The following is an 18,379-nucleotide window of genomic DNA, read 5'->3' on the forward strand; positions in this document are numbered from 1 at the left end:
AATAAATCTAAACATTTGATTGGATAGAGAGGGAAAGTAAAGAAAAGGCTTGGAGGGTCAAGGTAAACTTTTTTTTATTTGGATTTTTTTTTTTGAATTTAATCAAAGTAAATGAGGAGTTAACTTTGACCCTTCGAAGTTTTCCGAAACTTCATTTTTCTTAGCCTCTTGATTTGGAGTGCCTGGATGGAGAGAAACTTCAAAAAGTTTTTAACTTTTTAGAAGACTATAATACCTTCAATTTTGTAATTAATTATAGAATCTTAATTTATAATAAGAACCTAACTGATAAATCATATTAGTATATATCTTTTACTTTCACTCTTTTCTAACCAAACAAGATTTATCAAATGACCTTTTTTTTTCCCTTTCTTTACTAAAATTTGATTATCTAAACAAAGGCTCAACCCTTTTTAATTAATGCTATTAATTTTTTTAAATAATTATTGAACCTTACTTATACTCCCTCCGTTTCATTTTATCTGTCATGGTTAACTGAATCTCACATATAAAAAAACTTAGTTATTTCACAATATTTTATAAAAAATGAGTTACCTTTCCAAAATTACCTTTAATTTATATCTTTACATTTCTCTCTCATATTTAATTCCAAGAAAAGAATTGAATAGAGTATTAAAGGTAATTCTGGGAAAAATAAAATAAATGCTTATTGATGTTAGAAAATGACAGATAAAAATGAACATGGATTTGTGATAGATAAAAAGGAACGGAGGGAGTAACAAGAATATAATTAGTAAACCATATAATTATATATTGTTTTCTTTCCTTTCTCCTCCTTTTAGCTCCTTAACTAAAAGGATTCATCAAATAACTCTCTATTTCTTTTGCCTCACTAAAATTTGATTATCTAATCAAGAGTTCAACTTTTCTTTCTTTTCTTTTCCCGTGCTTTCCCTTTTCCTAACTTTACTTTCTACTTTTGGATAAGAAGACTATTTTAGCATATTATGAAAAACATAATGAAGAACATAAGAAGAAGAAGAAGAAACGCTTAGATACAATAATAAAAAGAAAAACAATACAAAGGAAATACTAAGATACAAGAAGAAAAGAAAAGAAAAAGAAAAACATAACATGAGAAATACTTATAGAAGAAAAATACAGGAAGAGGAAAACAAGAAGAAGAATATCTACAAAAAGAAGGAGAACCACACACGCAAAAAAAGGGATATAAGTAGATTAAGGATAACAAGAACATCATTAACAAAAGGAAGAAAAAGAACATGAATAAGAAGTGAAAAAGGAGCATGAAGGAGAAAGGAAAAAGAAGAGTTATACAAAAGTATAGTTTGGGTATAAACTGTTAATGACAAAGGAGAAAAATACCTAGAAAAGGGGGGAAAAAGGGGGGCAATGGTTACTCAACTTTTTTTCTGTTTCACAGCATAGTTACCCGAGGCATTCCCGACCAAATTATGATGAGTTGAGCACCGAAAAGTCTATGTTAGCACTTGAATGACATGTTTGCATGCTCAGCTGCCAAAGCCATGCCACCTAATGTTGGCTACGTCATCTACCATCCTCCATGTTGGCCTTCCCTCATTAGGTGACATGGCTTTGCCAGCTGGGTGTGCCAACATGTCATTCAAGTGCTGATATAGATTTATTGAAATCCTCACGCAACCACCCTATGAAAGAAAATAAAAGTTAGATAACCATTTTGATTTAAATTGAAGTTTGGATTCCAAAATGAAAATGACCCATAGTTTGATACTCTCTCGAAAAATTTACCCCCTATAGTTTTGAGGAATGTCCGAACAAAAAGAGAGATGTGCAAGGGCTAGGAAAAAACTGCAAGGCCCCTCAGATTTGTAAGAGTATTAACTTTCATTTTAGATTATAGGTCAGGGTGATAAACTACGGAGGCTAACCTTAGATTTTGTTTGCAACATGCGGAACGATCAACTTCAACTGCCAGTTGACGCAGGTTGCATCAAGCTCAGAAATGCACACATGTTAGCACATTTTAAACCAAGTACTCCAGAGTCCATACTTAACATCAGAATATATCGTTTTCATAGACAAAATGTACCCTTAGGTAGAAAAAAATACAAAGTTACATAACAACTTCCCATTGAAACAAGTTGTGTCAACCTCAGAAATGCGCATATTAAACAAAATTCTCCCGAGTACAAACTAAACAACAGAAAATATGGTTTTCACGGAAAGTATGTTCACTTATATTCTTTTCAGGCAGAAAAATGTACGACAGTAGAAACTATCCCAACATGATGCGTGTGCTTCCGAATTTTGATGGCAAGTTCATCAGAGTTTGAGAGAGGGTGCATAATATCTAAACATATTTGCTAAGAGATAATTAATGATGAATCATCACTTAACAAGGAAAAAAAATAACATGGTGGCAGTGAAAATGAACTCAGGGGAAGAAATGTGATCATCACTCAAAAACAGTCTGACTGAAGTCCATTGCACACAACACAGACCACTAGCAGATTTCGAACAGAGAAAACTTGCCTCTTTCATAGGCCTGGATCACAAGAATGCAAACTTTTCAAGCAGTTTGAGTACCTCCTCCTGGTTGTTCAGTTTAGCGACATCAACAGGGGTTTTCCCATCCAGATTTTGCAGGGTGCTGCACCAAAAAATAAATAAGGACAACAAAACAAAGCATCAAATAGCAATTGTGCACATTTTCTTTTTGCAGGAAAACAATAAAAAGCATCAAATAGCAATTGCGAACATCTTTTGCAGGAAAACCTACACAGCAGCACCATTCTCTAGCAGAAGTTCCACACACTCCTTTCGTCCGTAACCAGCAGCATAATGAAGAGCAGTGTTTTTGTTCTTGTCCAGTGCGTCAACCAAGGCCCCAGCCTCAAGGAGGACTTGAGCACACTTCACCTGTATCACAAGCAAACCAAACATACAGCCAACTTTCACTCAGTGCTTTTTCAAAATTGAATAAAAAAAAATCCAGGGATACAATCCTATGCCTCATAAAGAAAATAGGTAAAGCAAGCCAAAACTAAATATGACAAAATGGTAAGAACTCATATAGAATAATGAACATGCACATTAAGATTTTAAAACAGAGTCTACAAGCATAACACTGAAGTTTCACCAATAGTTATTTAAACAAAATACATATCGGCTTCATAATAATACCCAAATCAAACACTCCATACCTCGCCATATCCGCAAGCAAAATGCAAAGCTGTTCTTCCTTCTGAATCTTCTTCATTCTTGTCTGCTCCAGCAGCAAGGGCATTCTTCAGACCCTGGATAAGGTGGCAATAGCTAAATGCCTTTTAACCTTAAAAATCATTGCATGTGCTAGCACCGACCCAAGAAAAGAAGGAAACAGTAGCAGGTGCCAATGCAAGGTACATTAAGGCACATAGATGAAAATTATGAAATATTCTGTAATGTTAGGAACATTGATCGGTTTCATGATGCTGGTTTCACAATTCATCTAGTGCCATATTAACACATTTTTGCTGATTCCATGCAAATTGTTTGATTCCTGTGAAAAAATGGCTTTATGATGCGTTCCACTAAAAACATACCTCCACATCACCAATACTAGCAGTGTGATGAACAATTGACTCATCCTCATAGCCACTTTCTTCTTGTACTTCTTCAGCAACAGACCGTTCCACCGAAGCTTCACCTTCCCCTGAAGTCCCAATGCCCATGGCATGGCCTAGTTTTTGTAGAATATCAGGATCATTCCAGTACCTAAAACAGGTGACCCCCATGACGTTCAGAATTACATCTCACATGGAAAAGAAAGATCATATAGTTCAGGGGAGGATTCATCCCATACTTCATCATCGCAGCTGGACCTCCACTCTCAATTTCATCAAGAATTGGTTTAAGTGATGGGTCTTTCTTGATGCGCGTCATATGCTCTTCAAGTTGCTCCTTTCGAGAGGGATTTGTCAAACTCTCCAACATGCTAGACAGACCTGGGTCCTGCAGACAAAAGAATAAAGTTCATATCAATTCCAGTAAAAGCCCCGTGGTATTGTCTATCTAAATAGGGGGCAATATCAGTATACCTGCATCAAAGCAGTTCCAAGACGCTCAGCCATTGTCATAAATTGAGGATTTTGCATAACCTGCTGCATGGTTGATATGTACCGCTGGGTGTCCAACTGAGGAGTGCCATCTTGACCCACACCTTGCACAGTTTTCTGCAGTTGCTCTGCCATATGGGTAAATACAGGATCCTTGGCTATTTGTTGTGCTAATTCTTTTATGGATGGGTCCTGACACGATTAACAGCAGAGAATAGCAGCTTGACTTTATAAGGATTCCACAAAATTAAACAACGGCAATGGAGAAAGCGGGCAAAGTTTCATAACATCTATGATACTTTGTTGCAGATGTTTGAACAAAATTAAAGACAACAATTTTCACAACCGGACTACAGAATTTTGATTCTCTTATATGCGTATATATATATATATATATATATATCTTAAAGGAAGGTGGAATGCATCAAATAGAGCAACTATCTCAGTTGGATGATGATTAACTCAATATCGTTTGGAAAACAAGGAAGCAGGAACATACGTTAAGGAGGCCAGCCATAGAAGAGAAGTCAAAAGCGTTTGCAGGAAATTCCGGCGTTGGTGCTGACGGTACCCTTCTTCGCCCTGCTTGCGGCTGGGAAGTGGAACCCTCCGCATTCTTCTCTTCCGAAGTAGGTTTCTCCTCTGAATTTCAGAAAGGAAAAGGAGATAACTGAGCAATGCGTCAGAAATCGAAGCTGATCAGACATAATAGTTGCAATGGAGCTTTCTGAATCCGTCATTGATAAGGGTATAGAGCAAGAGACTGAAGAATGAAAAACGAAAGAATACCTCCTTCCTGATTCACCCCCGCAGGCGCAAGAGAAGACATGTCCGCGGCCAGAATTCAAGCTTGGAAAACGAGGGGGCTAGGCTCACTCATTCAGGAGTAGGTAAACTATTAGGCCACCAGGGATTAGGCGTACAAGGATAACTGGATAAGGAGCGTGAGGGCGAGATTTTGAGCGAGACCTATGGATTGCGGGCAATGCCCCGGCCGATCCGCCAATCCCAGCCCAGCAGCACGTGCGGTGGATTAATATCCTGCTAAGGTTTATTATTTTTAATTTTTCTATTATGCAAAATGCATGTCCAAATACTTCCTCCCGTTTTTTTTATTTGTATCATTTTAAAAAAAAAATTATATCTTTTTTACTTGTATTATTTAATTTTTTTCTTTTTATTTATTTATTTAAAAAATATATAAAACATTAAATATTGGTTTTTCAAATTTACCAATTATCTTTAATATATGTCTACAATTTTTAATTAATTATATTAAACTACACATTTTATTAAATAATATTTTAAATAAAAATAATTTAAAAAATTAATATAATTTTTTATAAATATTAGATTAGCATCTAACTTTAGCTGGTTTTTTAATCCATATGAATAAATTAAAATTAATAAATAAAAAAAACGAAAGAAATACAGGTAAATAAAAAAGACAGGAAGAAATACATAATAATAAAGGTTATGTTATAATTATTGCGAGTAAATTTTTTCAGTGAGTACCTAAGTTTGGCTTTATATTAGTTTGAGCACTAACTTTCAAATTGTATCAAAATGAGCACCAAGTCTTAATTTCATTTCTTCGGCGGGATAGTTGGGGGTTTCCGGTGGATTTTTGGTGATGTAGACGCCGGAAAACTTACGTGGATGCCCTGGGTCCACGTCTCTGACTCACCAACTCAACCACTTAACCAATATGGCTTTTTTTGGTCCATGTAGGATATACAATAGCTGACGTGTACATTCTACGTGGACAAACATCACGCTACATTGGTTAAATAGCTGAGTTAGCGAGTCGGTGACGTGGATCCAGGTATCCACACAAGTTTTCCGCCGACCACATCACCAAAAATCCATCGGAGCCCCCCAATTACTCTGCCGGAGAAATGAAATTAAAACTTACGTATTTATTTTGATATAAATTGAAAGTTAGTATTTAAACTGATATAAAGCCAAACTTAGATACTCATGGCAAAAATTTACCCTAATTATTGTTGTGTCCTCGTTGAAAACTAATGGTGGGCTTGGGTCTCGATGATTGGGTTTATGCTAACAAGCGCAATCCAGACTACCTTTACAAATTCACAAAAGCAAACGGATTGATCTAACAAATTGTAGCTTAAACAACCTGAAACAACAAACTAAATGATGGAAAAATACATGCATTTTCATTCGAGAGCTAATTAAGAAAAATACAAATTACACCAAGAGAACTAGCCATTTCATAACAAAATTTAAAAAAAATAAAAAATAGCACAGGCTAGGCATGTGAGGCGACTCACCTGTATGCCGCTTGAAAAGGACCAGTAGCGTTGACAGACGTCAGCAAGGGAGGAATGGCAATGGCAGATTGGGCAAGGTGAAAAAACAGCTGTGTTTTTCAAATTTTTTTCGGTTGCCGGCTGGTTGCCGGCTTGTTTAAGTTATGAGGATCAACAGATTCACTGAGTAGTGAGTACCCACCCACTTGGGTCAACCAAGTCAAATATGAGTTTTAAGTCCTTTAGTTTCTTATAAAACAGACTTGGTGACTTCACTAAATCTAGTCAATCTAGACCAAACCAACCAAACCAGCCAAATCAATCTGAATTTTAAAACACTAGGACAAAGAGGGCAGTCTCAAGTTTCAGAACAATTATGGCTAGAAGGTAAGACAACAATTACAGACGCGACATATTAACCATAAACACGAAGAGATGATTTAATTGGAATATCATCACCCCAAAGCCATACTGCTACCTTTTTAAAATATCAATTTATATGGTTTGAGTAGCTTGTGCTCTAAAGCTTGCTAGAGCTTGTGGTGTTCGACAGCTAGTACGATATGCCCTTCAAATTCAATAGAAAACACACTGAAACTAATGGAAGATGCAAGCATTAAAGAAAAACATAACCCATCAACACGAGTTGATGTTACACCTTTTGTGATGCTCGTGCAGACGCATATTTACAATTTTGAGAAACAAGATGCTATGATAACTTCCAAACATATGTTTCACTTCAGGAGACTCACAAGACAACTCCTTTGATTGCTTCATAAGACTTATCTACTACTGCAATTCCTGTGATTTAGTATGCAATTCAATTATCCAACCAAAGTAACCACAATGCCGAAGGATTAACAACAAACAAAAGCTCATATCCCAAAATCCAAGCACCTTCACTAGCGTTTCAGCATTCTATGACCTTGAGAACAGTATTTTACAACATTGACTTGTTGGAGCATTCTATATTTCTATGACCTTCAGAACATAATTTTACAACATTGACTAGCTGGGACAGCATGAGAACATACAACAAATAAGTTCTATGTACATAATATCCTAGAAGCACAACTAACAAATTTTATTTAGCTTGCATGTTGAGATTGCATAAAAGATACGACACTACCATCCTTGCAATAATCATGGCCTACTTCCGTCAATCACAATCTTTTGGTAGCTGCTCTTCACTTTATCTAGGGCTCTCTTCATGATGTTTGGATCCAACAGATGCTGCCCAAACTTGCTTAGGAAATTCCTCACCTGCCAATGCTCGACTGTTTCGGGCCTTTCCAACCGCTCAGAGCTTTCACAGGATATGACAGTGAACATCTCATGCCAAAAGAGATCCCTCTCAATCAATAGTCATTGCTAATCTTCTTGTGGTACAGAAAACAAGAGAGAAACAATGTTCCAGATGTTAACTTGGATATGAATCTATTAACTACACCATAAATTGTTGATACCAGTACAAACCTAAAGACCTGATGTATGCTCTTTACATTAAAGTCTACTCCATAAGACTGAAGATGACAAGTTGGACGAAGCCAATCGCATGCCATGACTTCAAAATACACTTTCCAAACTTTACATAGGCAAATTTGCCACTATGACAATATATATCTAACACCTGAGATTTTGGAAGAGGTTCCTGTTAGTGCAACCATACTATTTATTGGCATGATTTGACACCTAGACCAAGTGACGTGGCAACTAAGGTGACAAAGCATAATTGATGATGTGGCAAGCATTGTGACATGGCAAGGAGACTTGGAGTGCAAGGCAAACATCTTGAAGATCTTGGTGGAGCTATTTTTAGTAAGTCTCTAACATGGAGCCAAATATCTCGAAGATCATGGTGAAGCTATCTTAAAAGATCTTGGTGGAGTTATTTTTTTGGCAATGCATTACAACTTGAAGACAAGATCATATCAAGACCATATTTAGGTGATTTGATCGAAGACTAAATATGGTGGAGCTTAATTAAAGAAAGATCTATTCATGGTGTGAATGAAGGAGATATGATTTCGAAGAATCCTCGATGATTGAATCTGATTAATCGAAGATCTATCGAAGGCAAGATTTGAGGACCAAACTTGGGTGAATCGAAGATCAAGTTCGAGAATCTTTCGAAGACCAAATTTAGATGAATCGAAGACTAAGTTCGCAAGTTTCGCGAAGACGCACAAGGATGTGCGCCCCTTGCGAGGGGACTGCGTGATGAGAAACTGAGGAAGTAGGCTAGTTGCCGGCAGTCGGGATTAGGAGATTTGGCTGCATCGACTCGGACTAAGCATAACCGGGAGGTTGATGGGTCTTGAGGTCGTCCGCAACATAACCAGAATTCAGTCAAGTCAGTAGTCAGGGCCATGTTGCAACTTATGTTCCAACAGGAGTTGCAACAACTAATTTCGGGAGGTTTTTAAATTAGTAGTCATGAGATTCTAAAAGAGGTATGTGCTATATTTGGGACGCTGAGGCGTCTATATAAGCTACCTTGCTTCGTCGATTGTAGGTGCGACTCTGGGGTGACTCTTTCGAGGAGAGCGTGTGAGCACCGCACAATCTAGAGAGGGTAGTGATCTTTATCATTGAGAGCGTGAGTGACAAATGTTTGTACTCATCTATTTTTTTACCTCTTTTAGTGGATTGTTTATCTCCCGGGCTTGGCCCCCGCGACGTAGGGTGAGTGGACGCCGAACCCGGGCTACCAATGTTGTGTGTCTCCTCGTGTTTGTTTGTTTCGCTCTTTCTTTATCGGTTTGTGTGAGACTTCTATGAGTGCTTAAGTGTTACTTAATACCCACAAACCACACCGGAGGAACTAACAAGTGGTATCAGAGCCTTGGTCACCGTATTCGCTTTGGTTACAAAGTTGGCGAGGTCCTAACAAGTTCCATTGATGGCCGGAAAAGAAGGAGCTTCCGTCACACGACCACCGTTGCTTAATGGATCCAACTATCCATATTGGAAGGCTCGCATGAAGGCGTTTATCAAGTCCATTGATGAGAGTGCATGGATTGCTATAGAAGAAAGATGGTCTCCTCCTACTCTAGTTGATAAAGACGAGAACGTAATCATGAAGAAGAAAAGCTGTTGGAGTATCGAAGACATGCGCAAAGCTAATGCTAATGGGAAAGCTCTCAATGCAATCTTTGGAGGGGTTGATGAGAACCAGTTCAAGTATATTGCAACATGCGAGTGTGCCAAGAAAGCTTGGGAGATTCTTCAAACCATACATGAAGGTACCAACTTGGTAAGAGAATCCAAACTTCAAATGTTAACAACTATGTTCGAAAATCTCAGGATGGGAGAAAATGAGATGATAGCCATGTTCAATGCCAAATTGATGGACATTACAAATCAAGCCTACCAGCTCGGCAAGGAGTACTCAGATAAAAAGCTAGTCCGGAAGACTCTTAGATCACTCCCAAGAAGATTTGATGCAAAAATCTCGGCAATAGAAGAAACAAGAGATATTTTCAACTATGAAACTGGATGAGTCGATGGGGTCTTTCCAAACATATGAGACTGAACCTTAATCTCGAAAAGAAGAATAGAAGATATAGCCTCAAGGTTGAAGCAATAAAATGTATGAGTTACAACATACTGTTATAACAGAAGATGAAGACGAAGAGGATAGAGAAATTGTTTTATTGTCAAGAAAGATGCATGACATGCTTAGAAGATACAAGACACAAGGCAAGAAATTTCAAAGAAAAAGATGGTCTAAATAAAGAAAAGGAAGAAGTTGAAGATTATCACAAAAAGGAAGAAATCAAGATCGCCCCATGAAGATCAAGTGTAGAGAATGTGAGAGTTTTGGGGCACAATCAAGTCGATCGTGCTAATACTCGTAAAGAAAGGAAAAATCACCGAATGCTAGATGGAGTGATGACTCGGATGGTAGCAATCGAAGAAGACGATGAAGCGAAGTCCGAGCAACCATCATATGTCCTTTCCTCGCCGCTGATGAATGGATCCACCTGCTGCGTAATATGTTGCAACATCGCCTACAACATCCACCTAAACCCGACAGTGAGTACAATGAGGTAACGTAAAATGATCTTCTACAAGCTATAAACTCATAATGAATGATTTAATGATATGATGTTGCAAAACCAACACTTGGAGGAAGAGTTGAGTATATGTAAAGAAAAAGTTGTTCAATGCCGAGAAGACCTTGACCCTACGAATAATGGGTACCGCCAAGCTTGACGAGATTCTATCAGCTTGGAAGAACTAGTAAAGCCCGATACGGTATTGGGTATATTGGAGAAAGCTCAGTGTCAAGACAAAAGATTCGGGAGTTGTGTTTGTCAAGTCAATCGCCAACAAAACATTAAAGAAAAAAACAAGTCAAAAGCAAGGGAAGAACCAAAAAGTGAAGTACCTACATGCTTTCATCGTGGAGAGATCGCCACATAAGACCCAAGTGCAACAAATTGAAAGAAGACTTGAAAAAGTGGAAGAGTAGTTGATATGAACAGCAATCATCAAAAAGAAAGTCAGAGGAAAAACTATTGTGATCAAGAAGCTATGGATCCGAAAAGATGAAGTGCCAAGAAAAGATGTAGAGTGCCTCGACTCGCACTGTAAGATGACAAAAAGTGATGATGAATTTTGCACCACCAAGCTACAACCAAAGGCTCATCGATCGAGGACCCCAAAAAGTCATCAGTAAAAACACCCTTATGGGTGAAAAAAATCATGATCTCTATGATGAGGGTAGAAAGAAAAAAAGAGAGAAAGAGAGAGAAAAAAAGGAAATAGGAAAAAGGAAATATTGAAAAATAAAAAAAGGGCAAGTCTTTTTGGCGCTTATAGAATCATATGAAGAGGCATCAGTGTGGTTACAATGAAAAGGGAAATTTTCTTTTCAAATCCCAAATCTCAAAGAAGGGAAACAAAGACGAATGTGAAAAAGGGTAGCTCAAAGAGTTCTAAAGAAGTAAGAAAAGCTCCCGACAAATCATCACGCATCATGGATGCTGTAAAAAGCTCTTCTCCTGTTGAAGCATCAAAAGTTTTTATCCATGCCTATTGGTTCATGCGTAGCTCCAACACCTTTGTGAGAAGAAGCTCCAACACCTTTGAAGAAGAGCAAAGAGATCCCATGGTATGGCTTTCCAAACATCTATCGGAGTTGTTCAAAGAAGAAAGAAAGACCGGAGAATCAAATTCAGTGAAGAGATCATCCAAGGTATTCCATATGCATGGATCTCTAATATGTTTCTAGGAATCTTCAAGAAAGGAGAGAAGAAGAAGAAGAAGAAGATGGAAGTTTAGAGAGAAGGACCTTTCAAGATCAACCCAGAAGCTAGCAAGAAGGATGAATCAACAACATGAATTGAAATAGAAACTAAAGCACATCAACGCAAGCAGAAGCAAGTTTCTAAGGATATTCAAGAAGAAAAGAAAATGAAGTCTTGAGAGAAAGAAGATGGCAAAAGGGAATAGTCAAATGGTTGAAAAAAAGAAAAAGCAAGAGTCCGAGGAGACATCCGAAAAGTAGGTGTTCAGCAAAGAAAGAGGATCATGCAAGAGATCGTCAGGGTATCAAGAATTAAAGAAGACTGGAGAAAACCAGTAGAAAAATTCGCACTATGTCGCAACAACGCTTATAACACAAAAATGCAACACCGGATAGTTCACATAGTTCGATACATTTTCCTTTGAAGCAAGAGTCCTACAAATTTTGAAGAAGAGGAAAAATCGCACAAACGCTCAGAGCCGTAAGAAGAAGATAGTGAAAAGCATACAAGAAAAATCATTCCTGATCATAAAGTTGAAGTCAAGAATAATCAATTGGTCCAAGGCAAATGAAGAAGAGCAAGAAGTCAATAAAAAAGGGGGAGAAAAAGGCATCTACCCCACGCAAGGGAAGAAGAAGAAAACTGGGAAGAAGTTTAATATGGGAAGACTGATCTTCCAAAATATTATGAAAGAAGCTGACTGCGCAAGCTCCTCAACATCACTTGGTATCCCCGTGACTGCTACCGCAAAGATTTGTTACAACATAGAGTACAACTCGTGAAGGGAGAAGTAGTCACAAAGCAGTCAAGAAGTCGGAAATTTCTCGGTCGCTTAGCCTGTAAGAAGGTTGATTTACCCGTAGGAAGGGTGTCTCCACCATCAACGCCCTCAAGATGAAGAAGAAGCAAATCTATTTGTAGAAGAAGAATATGAGAAGATGTTGAAAGAGCAACTAGAAGATGTGGAGAGGAGGCAACGAGCATTATTTGCAGAATTGTTCATCATTGCCAAACAAAAGCAGAAGATTCTATTTTGCCTGGAAATTCTTGAGAAGAAGAAGAAGAGAGAAGACGATGGCCACGACTGTGGGGAGATAAAGACCACGAGGGTCAAGAAAGGTGAGTCACGCGAGAAGGCTGAATAAGTCTCGCAATGCTCACTGAAGACTTCTGCATCAATTATGTCACAAAGGGGGAGAAGTGTGCTTGCACTTTCAGATCGACTAGTTATTTGTTTTTTTCATTTCGGGCATTTCGAACATTTAGTCTTATTGTGTTGAACATTGTTATGTTTGTCGACTCATTATGGTTAATCGTATTTTTGTCTCACTAGTCATAGCGTTTTGTTATATTTTCTCAAGTATTTTGTAAGCAACTAGATGATATCTTGTGTCGGGCTCTAGTTTATGTTCTCCGCTTGATATCAGAACAAGAAGTCAGTAAATAGTCACGCTTAGTACGTGTCCGTGTCAGGGTGTTGTAATGTAATATTATAACAAGAGTCAGTCAGTGCGTAAGCGCCAGGTCAAATTATGCCAGCGGGAGATTGTTAGTGCAACCAAGACTATTTATTGGCATGATTTGACACCCTAGACCAAGTGACGTGGCAACTACGCGACAAAGCATAATTGATGATGTGGCAAGCATCGTGACATGGCAAGGAGACTTGGAGCGCAAGGCAAACATCTCAAGATCTCTGGTGGATCTATTTTTGAGTAAGTCTCTCAACATGGAGCCAAATATCTCAAGATCATGGTGAAGCTATCTTAAAGATCTTGGTGGAGTTATTTTTGGCAACGCATTACAACTCGAAGACAAGATCATATCAAGACCATATTTAGGGTGATTTGATCAAGACTAAATATGGTGGAGCTTAATTAAAGAAAGATCTATTCATGGTGCGAATGAAGGAGATATGATTCAAGAATCCTCGACGATCGAATCGATTGATCGAAGATCTATCGAAGGCAAGATTTGAGGACCAAACTTGGGGTGAATTGAAGATCAAGTTTGGAGAATCTTTGAAGACCAAATTTAGGTGAATCGAAGACTAAGTTTGGCAAGTTTCGCGAAGACGCGACAAGGACGCGCGCCTTTGCGAGGGACCGCGTGATGAGAAACCGAGGAGGTAGGCTAGTTGCCGGCAATGGGATCGGAGATTTGGTCGCATCGACTCTGACTCAAGCATAACCGGGAGGTTGATGGGTCTCGAGGTCATCCGCAACATAACCGTAACTCACCAAGTCGCAGTCAGTACATACAGTCAGAACTTATGTTACAACATGAGTCGCAATGACTAATTTTCGTAGGGTTTTTAAATTAGTAGTCACGGAGATTCTAAAAAGCCAGACGCGCTATATTTGGGACATCGAGGCGTCTATATAAGCTACCTTGCTCGTGAGATCGTAGGGTGCGACTCTGGGTGACTCTTTCGAGGAGAGCGTGTGAGCACCGCATAATCTAGAGAGGGTAGTGATCTTTATTGTTGAGAGCGTGAGTGACAAGCTGTTTGTACTCACATATTTTTACCTCTTTAGTGGATTGTTTATCTCCTGCTTGGCCCCCCGCATGTAGGCGAGTGGACTCAACCGGGTTACAAATGTTGTGTGTCTCCTTGTGTTTGTTTGTGCGTCTTTCTTTATTGGTTTGTGTGAGACTTCTATGAGTGCTTAAGTGTTACTTAATACCCACAAACCACACCGGAGGAACTAACAGTTCCCCTGAATAGAACAGAGTTACAATACTCAACATCACAAATGCACACACAAGAAAAAGGGATTTAAGTCTTGCTGAACACTATTCAGCTAGATAACTAAAGATGGTAATAAACAATCAGACAAACTGAATAAAAGAAACATGTTAACAATATGACTTTCCTGTAAACTTCAACTTCAAATAAAAATACATATTCTTGACATGAAATTTAGCGATTTCATTAATCCTAATATAATCATTCATGTCAAAAAATGCCACATTTAACGGGAAAACCTGAGCTCAATGCTCATCATTAGATTTCTGTTGCCATGCTTGAAAGATTTGAACATTTTGCTTTATCATCAAAAGTCATCCATAAAAATAATTCTAATTCTAGGGCAACTTTTGTTCCAAACAAGCTTCCATTTATTTGCCAATCAACCATTTAAAAAGGTATTTCATTGCTACCCTTTACAGGGGAATATATACCATTTTATGATAGCCCTCTTGGCAAAGCTCGATAAGTGGACTATCTGGCGAGCCTCAGATGATGAGCTTAGCACAGTATTGTCATTCCCAATGAAGACTGCTCTTGAAGTTGAAATCCTAGACCTCGTGCTCCTTAAAGAAATCACTCACTTCTTGTAGTACTGAAGACCAATCCATGCAAGCAACTCCAGCACCTAAAAAAGTTCACCCAAAAAGTGAAAAGCAAGGAAAAAATTTACAAAAATAAAAAGGATTCAATGATTCCCCTATGATTGGAAATGCTTGCACTGAAGCGCGGTAGGAGGAAATTTCTTGGACAAAGGTTTTTGGTAAGGGTTGGTATGTGGGAGAGGAGGTAGTCGATGGCGGCGGGATGCGACGTCGGCACTTACATTTCCTGTTCTTCTTCGACCCGGTAAGAATTAGTTTTATTATTATTATTTTATTTTATTTTATTTGTGAGAGAAGCTGAGTAGGAGAGAGGGTATTGTGTGACTTGGATGTCATGGGCTGTGAATTTGAGAAAGATAGTCAGCAGCCTGAGTAGCATTAATCTACTAATAAACATGTGGAGGAAAAGCTTACAAAATATCCAAATAAAAAGACTGAACAAGCCTGAACTCTGCTGCTTCCCTTACTTTACTCCGTGCATCAGGTCTCCCCTAATGAACATCTTAAAGAGAGATTTGACCGCACCAGTTTTCTATAGAGATATCCCCTCATTTTGCACCATTTTTCATGACACAATCTTCTCCATTCTAGTAGTCATTGATGGGAAAATATAGGGTTCAGGGATGGAACCAGGACTTGATAGTAGAGGGGGCTGAAGCCTAGAGACAAAACAAAAACATAAAAAGTAAAAAAATAATCTAACAAAATAATTATTTTAAATGAAGAATAATATGCTAATATAACCAAAATTTGAATACACATATTTAAAAAAATATAAAATATAATTTAAAATTTTGTTATTACCGATAGAAAATATATGAGATTTTCAATAATTCAACTAATAAGAATACATCTCAAGTTTGTATTTTTTTAAAAATATGGTAAAATTGATTATTCTCACTACAAACAACCAAACTATTGTTTCTAAAAAAACTTTTGTTGTTTCACTCTAGTATATATGATACATTATAACATATATGTATATATGTTAGGCCTCATGATTAATTCAAACTTTTTTAAATTACTAAAATTTGTATATAAGATTTATTTTATTAAAATTTTGAAATAATAGTAGTTTTTAAATTTAAAAATAAAATGTGAAAAAAAATACAAAATTTGTATATAAGATTTATTTTAGTGGAAATTGCCAAAAAAACCCGCTAAGTTTGCAATATTGCCAAAAACACCCCATTAGTTTTGCAATTCCTAAAAACCCCTTCCTGTTAAACTCTGGTTTTCAAACCCCCAAAGCATTTAACGGATGTCAACGGAGTGATTTTTAAATTTTATGGACAAAAACGCCTCTGATGGGAAGTCGTGGTCGCACCCATTTCTGCGGTTTGAGAGGAAGGGGAAAAGTGGGGGAGGGGGTTTCCGTAGGGTAACCCCAAGAGACTTAATTTACTCGAGCCGGATACATAGAGTTTTTTTCTCAACTCGCCTTCGCCTTTTCCATTCCAGTTGTCTCTACCCAAGACATCCTCTCGTAATTTCATTTTTCCTTTCCACCCTAGATCTCAAGGAGAAGTCCCACGCAAGTAGTTGGCATTTCATCGCTTTGCAATCTCAGCGTATCGAAGTATGGTTTTACGTTAACTATTCCGTTATAAAGAAAGATTTTTTTCGGTTTTGTTTTCGTGCTTCTGCTTTTTGTTGGAAGATATCAAGTCCGCACGGGATTTCTACTGGGTTTTGTTAGTCTCAAGGGCAATTTCTGGCTAGGGTTTTGTTTTTGTTTTTGCATTTTCGTCTAGATACACTATCGAAATAGTTTTTTTCGATCGTTATGATTTGTGTAATATTTATAATGTACGCTTTCCTCTTTCATTTGATATGGTTGCAGCTTACAAACGAGGTTTACGCTTTAAGAAATGAAATGTTACCGCTTAAATTTTGTTGTCTCTGCTTAACAAGTCGATATCTCCGCTTAAGAATCGAGAGGTCGCCGCTTAAAACCTTATATTTCCGCTAAAACATTTCGTGAATACCGCATGTCGAATGTGTTGTTATCGTCGCAGCTCGTGATTACGGCGGTCAACCCTAGTTAATGGGCGATGCTATTTGACATCTGCAGAGTGGAGACCTTAGTCGAATCGAAAGATAACACGACCCCTCGACACCGGAGATCATCCGAGCGATACCGCTTAGTAGCATTCACTCGAGATGGAAGCTATATTCCAAGAGAGGGCCATTCTCGATTCTCATCGCAGGCACGATGGCAAAGACTAATAAATTTAGGATCGGGGAAAGTCTGCCGAGCTTCGTGCCCTCAAGATGTGGCCCTTGTTCTCGGTCTCAAGGTTACGATGGCGACGCAAAGTCATGTTTCGTAAGAAGAAAACCCTCGCCGCTCAAGGGAGATATTTATCAAAAACCTACGAGAGATACAGAGACACCATCAAGAGCACTCTTCTGTAACTTGTTCAATAGAGGGGAGAAAAAGAAAATTTTATCAAACTCCTAATGGTGTAACTCATGGGTACAGTCATCTTCCCAAATACATCATGCCGGCTTCGAACTCAGATCGCTGATTATGCCGACGATCTACCCGCCATGGGGCAATACGCATGGGCATAGGGCGATACACAAGCGGCTTATGAGGACATTCTACAAGCGACCGCCGAGTGTAAGATAGACGCACCGGAAGAAGCACCAACACAAGGTATATTAAGGGTCGCTTTGGTCCGCGCTTAACATCCGGTTTTTACCAAATGACCGAACCGGAAAAGAAAGTCCGCTTCTGCAAGATCCCAATGATGCTCGCTACACGCTGAAAGTATCTACCTAAGCAAGCGACGATAGAAACCACTTTTGTTATCGTCAAGGAAAAGAGGTAATAAATCATGGACAATGTTTAATAGAAGTCTTTAATGTTTAAACATACTATTTAACGTTTAACTTTATTATTTACAGTTTAACATTTATCCATAAAGGTTTAAATATTTTGTTCTCCGTTTAAATATACTCTATAATGTTTAAATATATAAAAACTCTATTTAAATATAGTTTTATAGTTTAAACTGAATGATTTCGCTGAAATTGTTCGGGTTTACATATGTTACATCTCGAAATGGTTCCGACGAACGCGTAAGAAGAAATATTTGTCGGGGCCAACCGACCTGATGGATGCTATCGCTCGAAGGCGTGATGAGAGGGCGCCTCTCACGTGCGCCGACGCCTGTCTCCTACTTCCTGTGCCACCACGCGACGATTCCTCGACGCCGAGGAGCCCTCCCTCACCCCGCTAGATTACAACAACCCGCCGACCACGACAAACGGCAGCCCCCGATCAGTAGATTCTCCGACCACGGCAGTTCTCCGACCGCGATGCACCACCGACGCAAGATATGGGCGAAGATGTCACCGCAACTCTTTACGCAGCGCGCATATATCGACGATCGAGTTTCTGCTTGCCGCTGGGTCGACGCACCGGAAG

The 18,379-nt window shown here is 38.5% G+C and overlaps 1 protein-coding gene across 3 annotated transcripts; it reads right to left on the reverse strand.

The window, feature by feature from the left end:
- Positions 1-1,395: 1,395 nt before the first annotated feature.
- Positions 1,396-5,061, reverse strand: LOC120270619 (ankyrin repeat domain-containing protein 2A-like). Of its 3 annotated transcripts, none has more exons than XR_005539648.1 (9): positions 4,851-5,061; positions 4,561-4,703; positions 4,044-4,253; positions 3,809-3,957; positions 3,549-3,720; positions 3,168-3,260; positions 2,723-2,883; positions 1,893-2,614; positions 1,396-1,649 (listed from the first exon to the last, which is right to left on the reverse strand). XR_005539648.1 is itself a non-coding variant. In XM_039277671.1 (9 exons), the coding sequence occupies exons 1-8, from the start codon at positions 4,888-4,890 to the stop codon at positions 2,515-2,517; spliced, it is 1,047 nt and encodes a 348-aa protein (XP_039133605.1). In that variant the 5' UTR covers positions 4,891-5,059; the 3' UTR covers positions 1,396-1,649; positions 2,497-2,514. The 3 variants fall into 3 exon arrangements, 1 of the variants encoding a protein (XP_039133605.1); XR_005539647.1 differs by having other exon boundaries at positions 2,744-2,883; positions 4,851-5,059; XM_039277671.1 differs by having other exon boundaries at positions 2,497-2,614; positions 2,744-2,883; positions 4,851-5,059.
- Positions 5,062-18,379: the final 13,318 nt, after the last annotated feature.

The sequence above is a fragment of the Dioscorea cayenensis genome, chromosome 10 (genome assembly GCF_009730915.1).
Source record: "Dioscorea cayenensis subsp. rotundata cultivar TDr96_F1 chromosome 10, TDr96_F1_v2_PseudoChromosome.rev07_lg8_w22 25.fasta, whole genome shotgun sequence".
Taxonomy (NCBI): domain Eukaryota; kingdom Viridiplantae; phylum Streptophyta; class Magnoliopsida; order Dioscoreales; family Dioscoreaceae; genus Dioscorea; species Dioscorea cayenensis.

Coding starts and splice junctions, on each gene's coding strand:
- LOC120270619 (XM_039277671.1), bottom strand. CDS start 4,890: ATGTCTTCTCTTGCGCCTGCGGGGGTGAATCAGGAAGGAG. Junction 4,254..4,560: donor CTATGGCTGGCCTCCTTAAC/GTATGTTCCTGC, acceptor TAATCGTGTCAG/GACCCATCCATAAAAGAATT. Junction 2,615..2,743: donor CTAGAGAATGGTGCTGCTGT/GTAGGTTTTCCT, acceptor TTTTTGGTGCAG/CACCCTGCAAAATCTGGATG.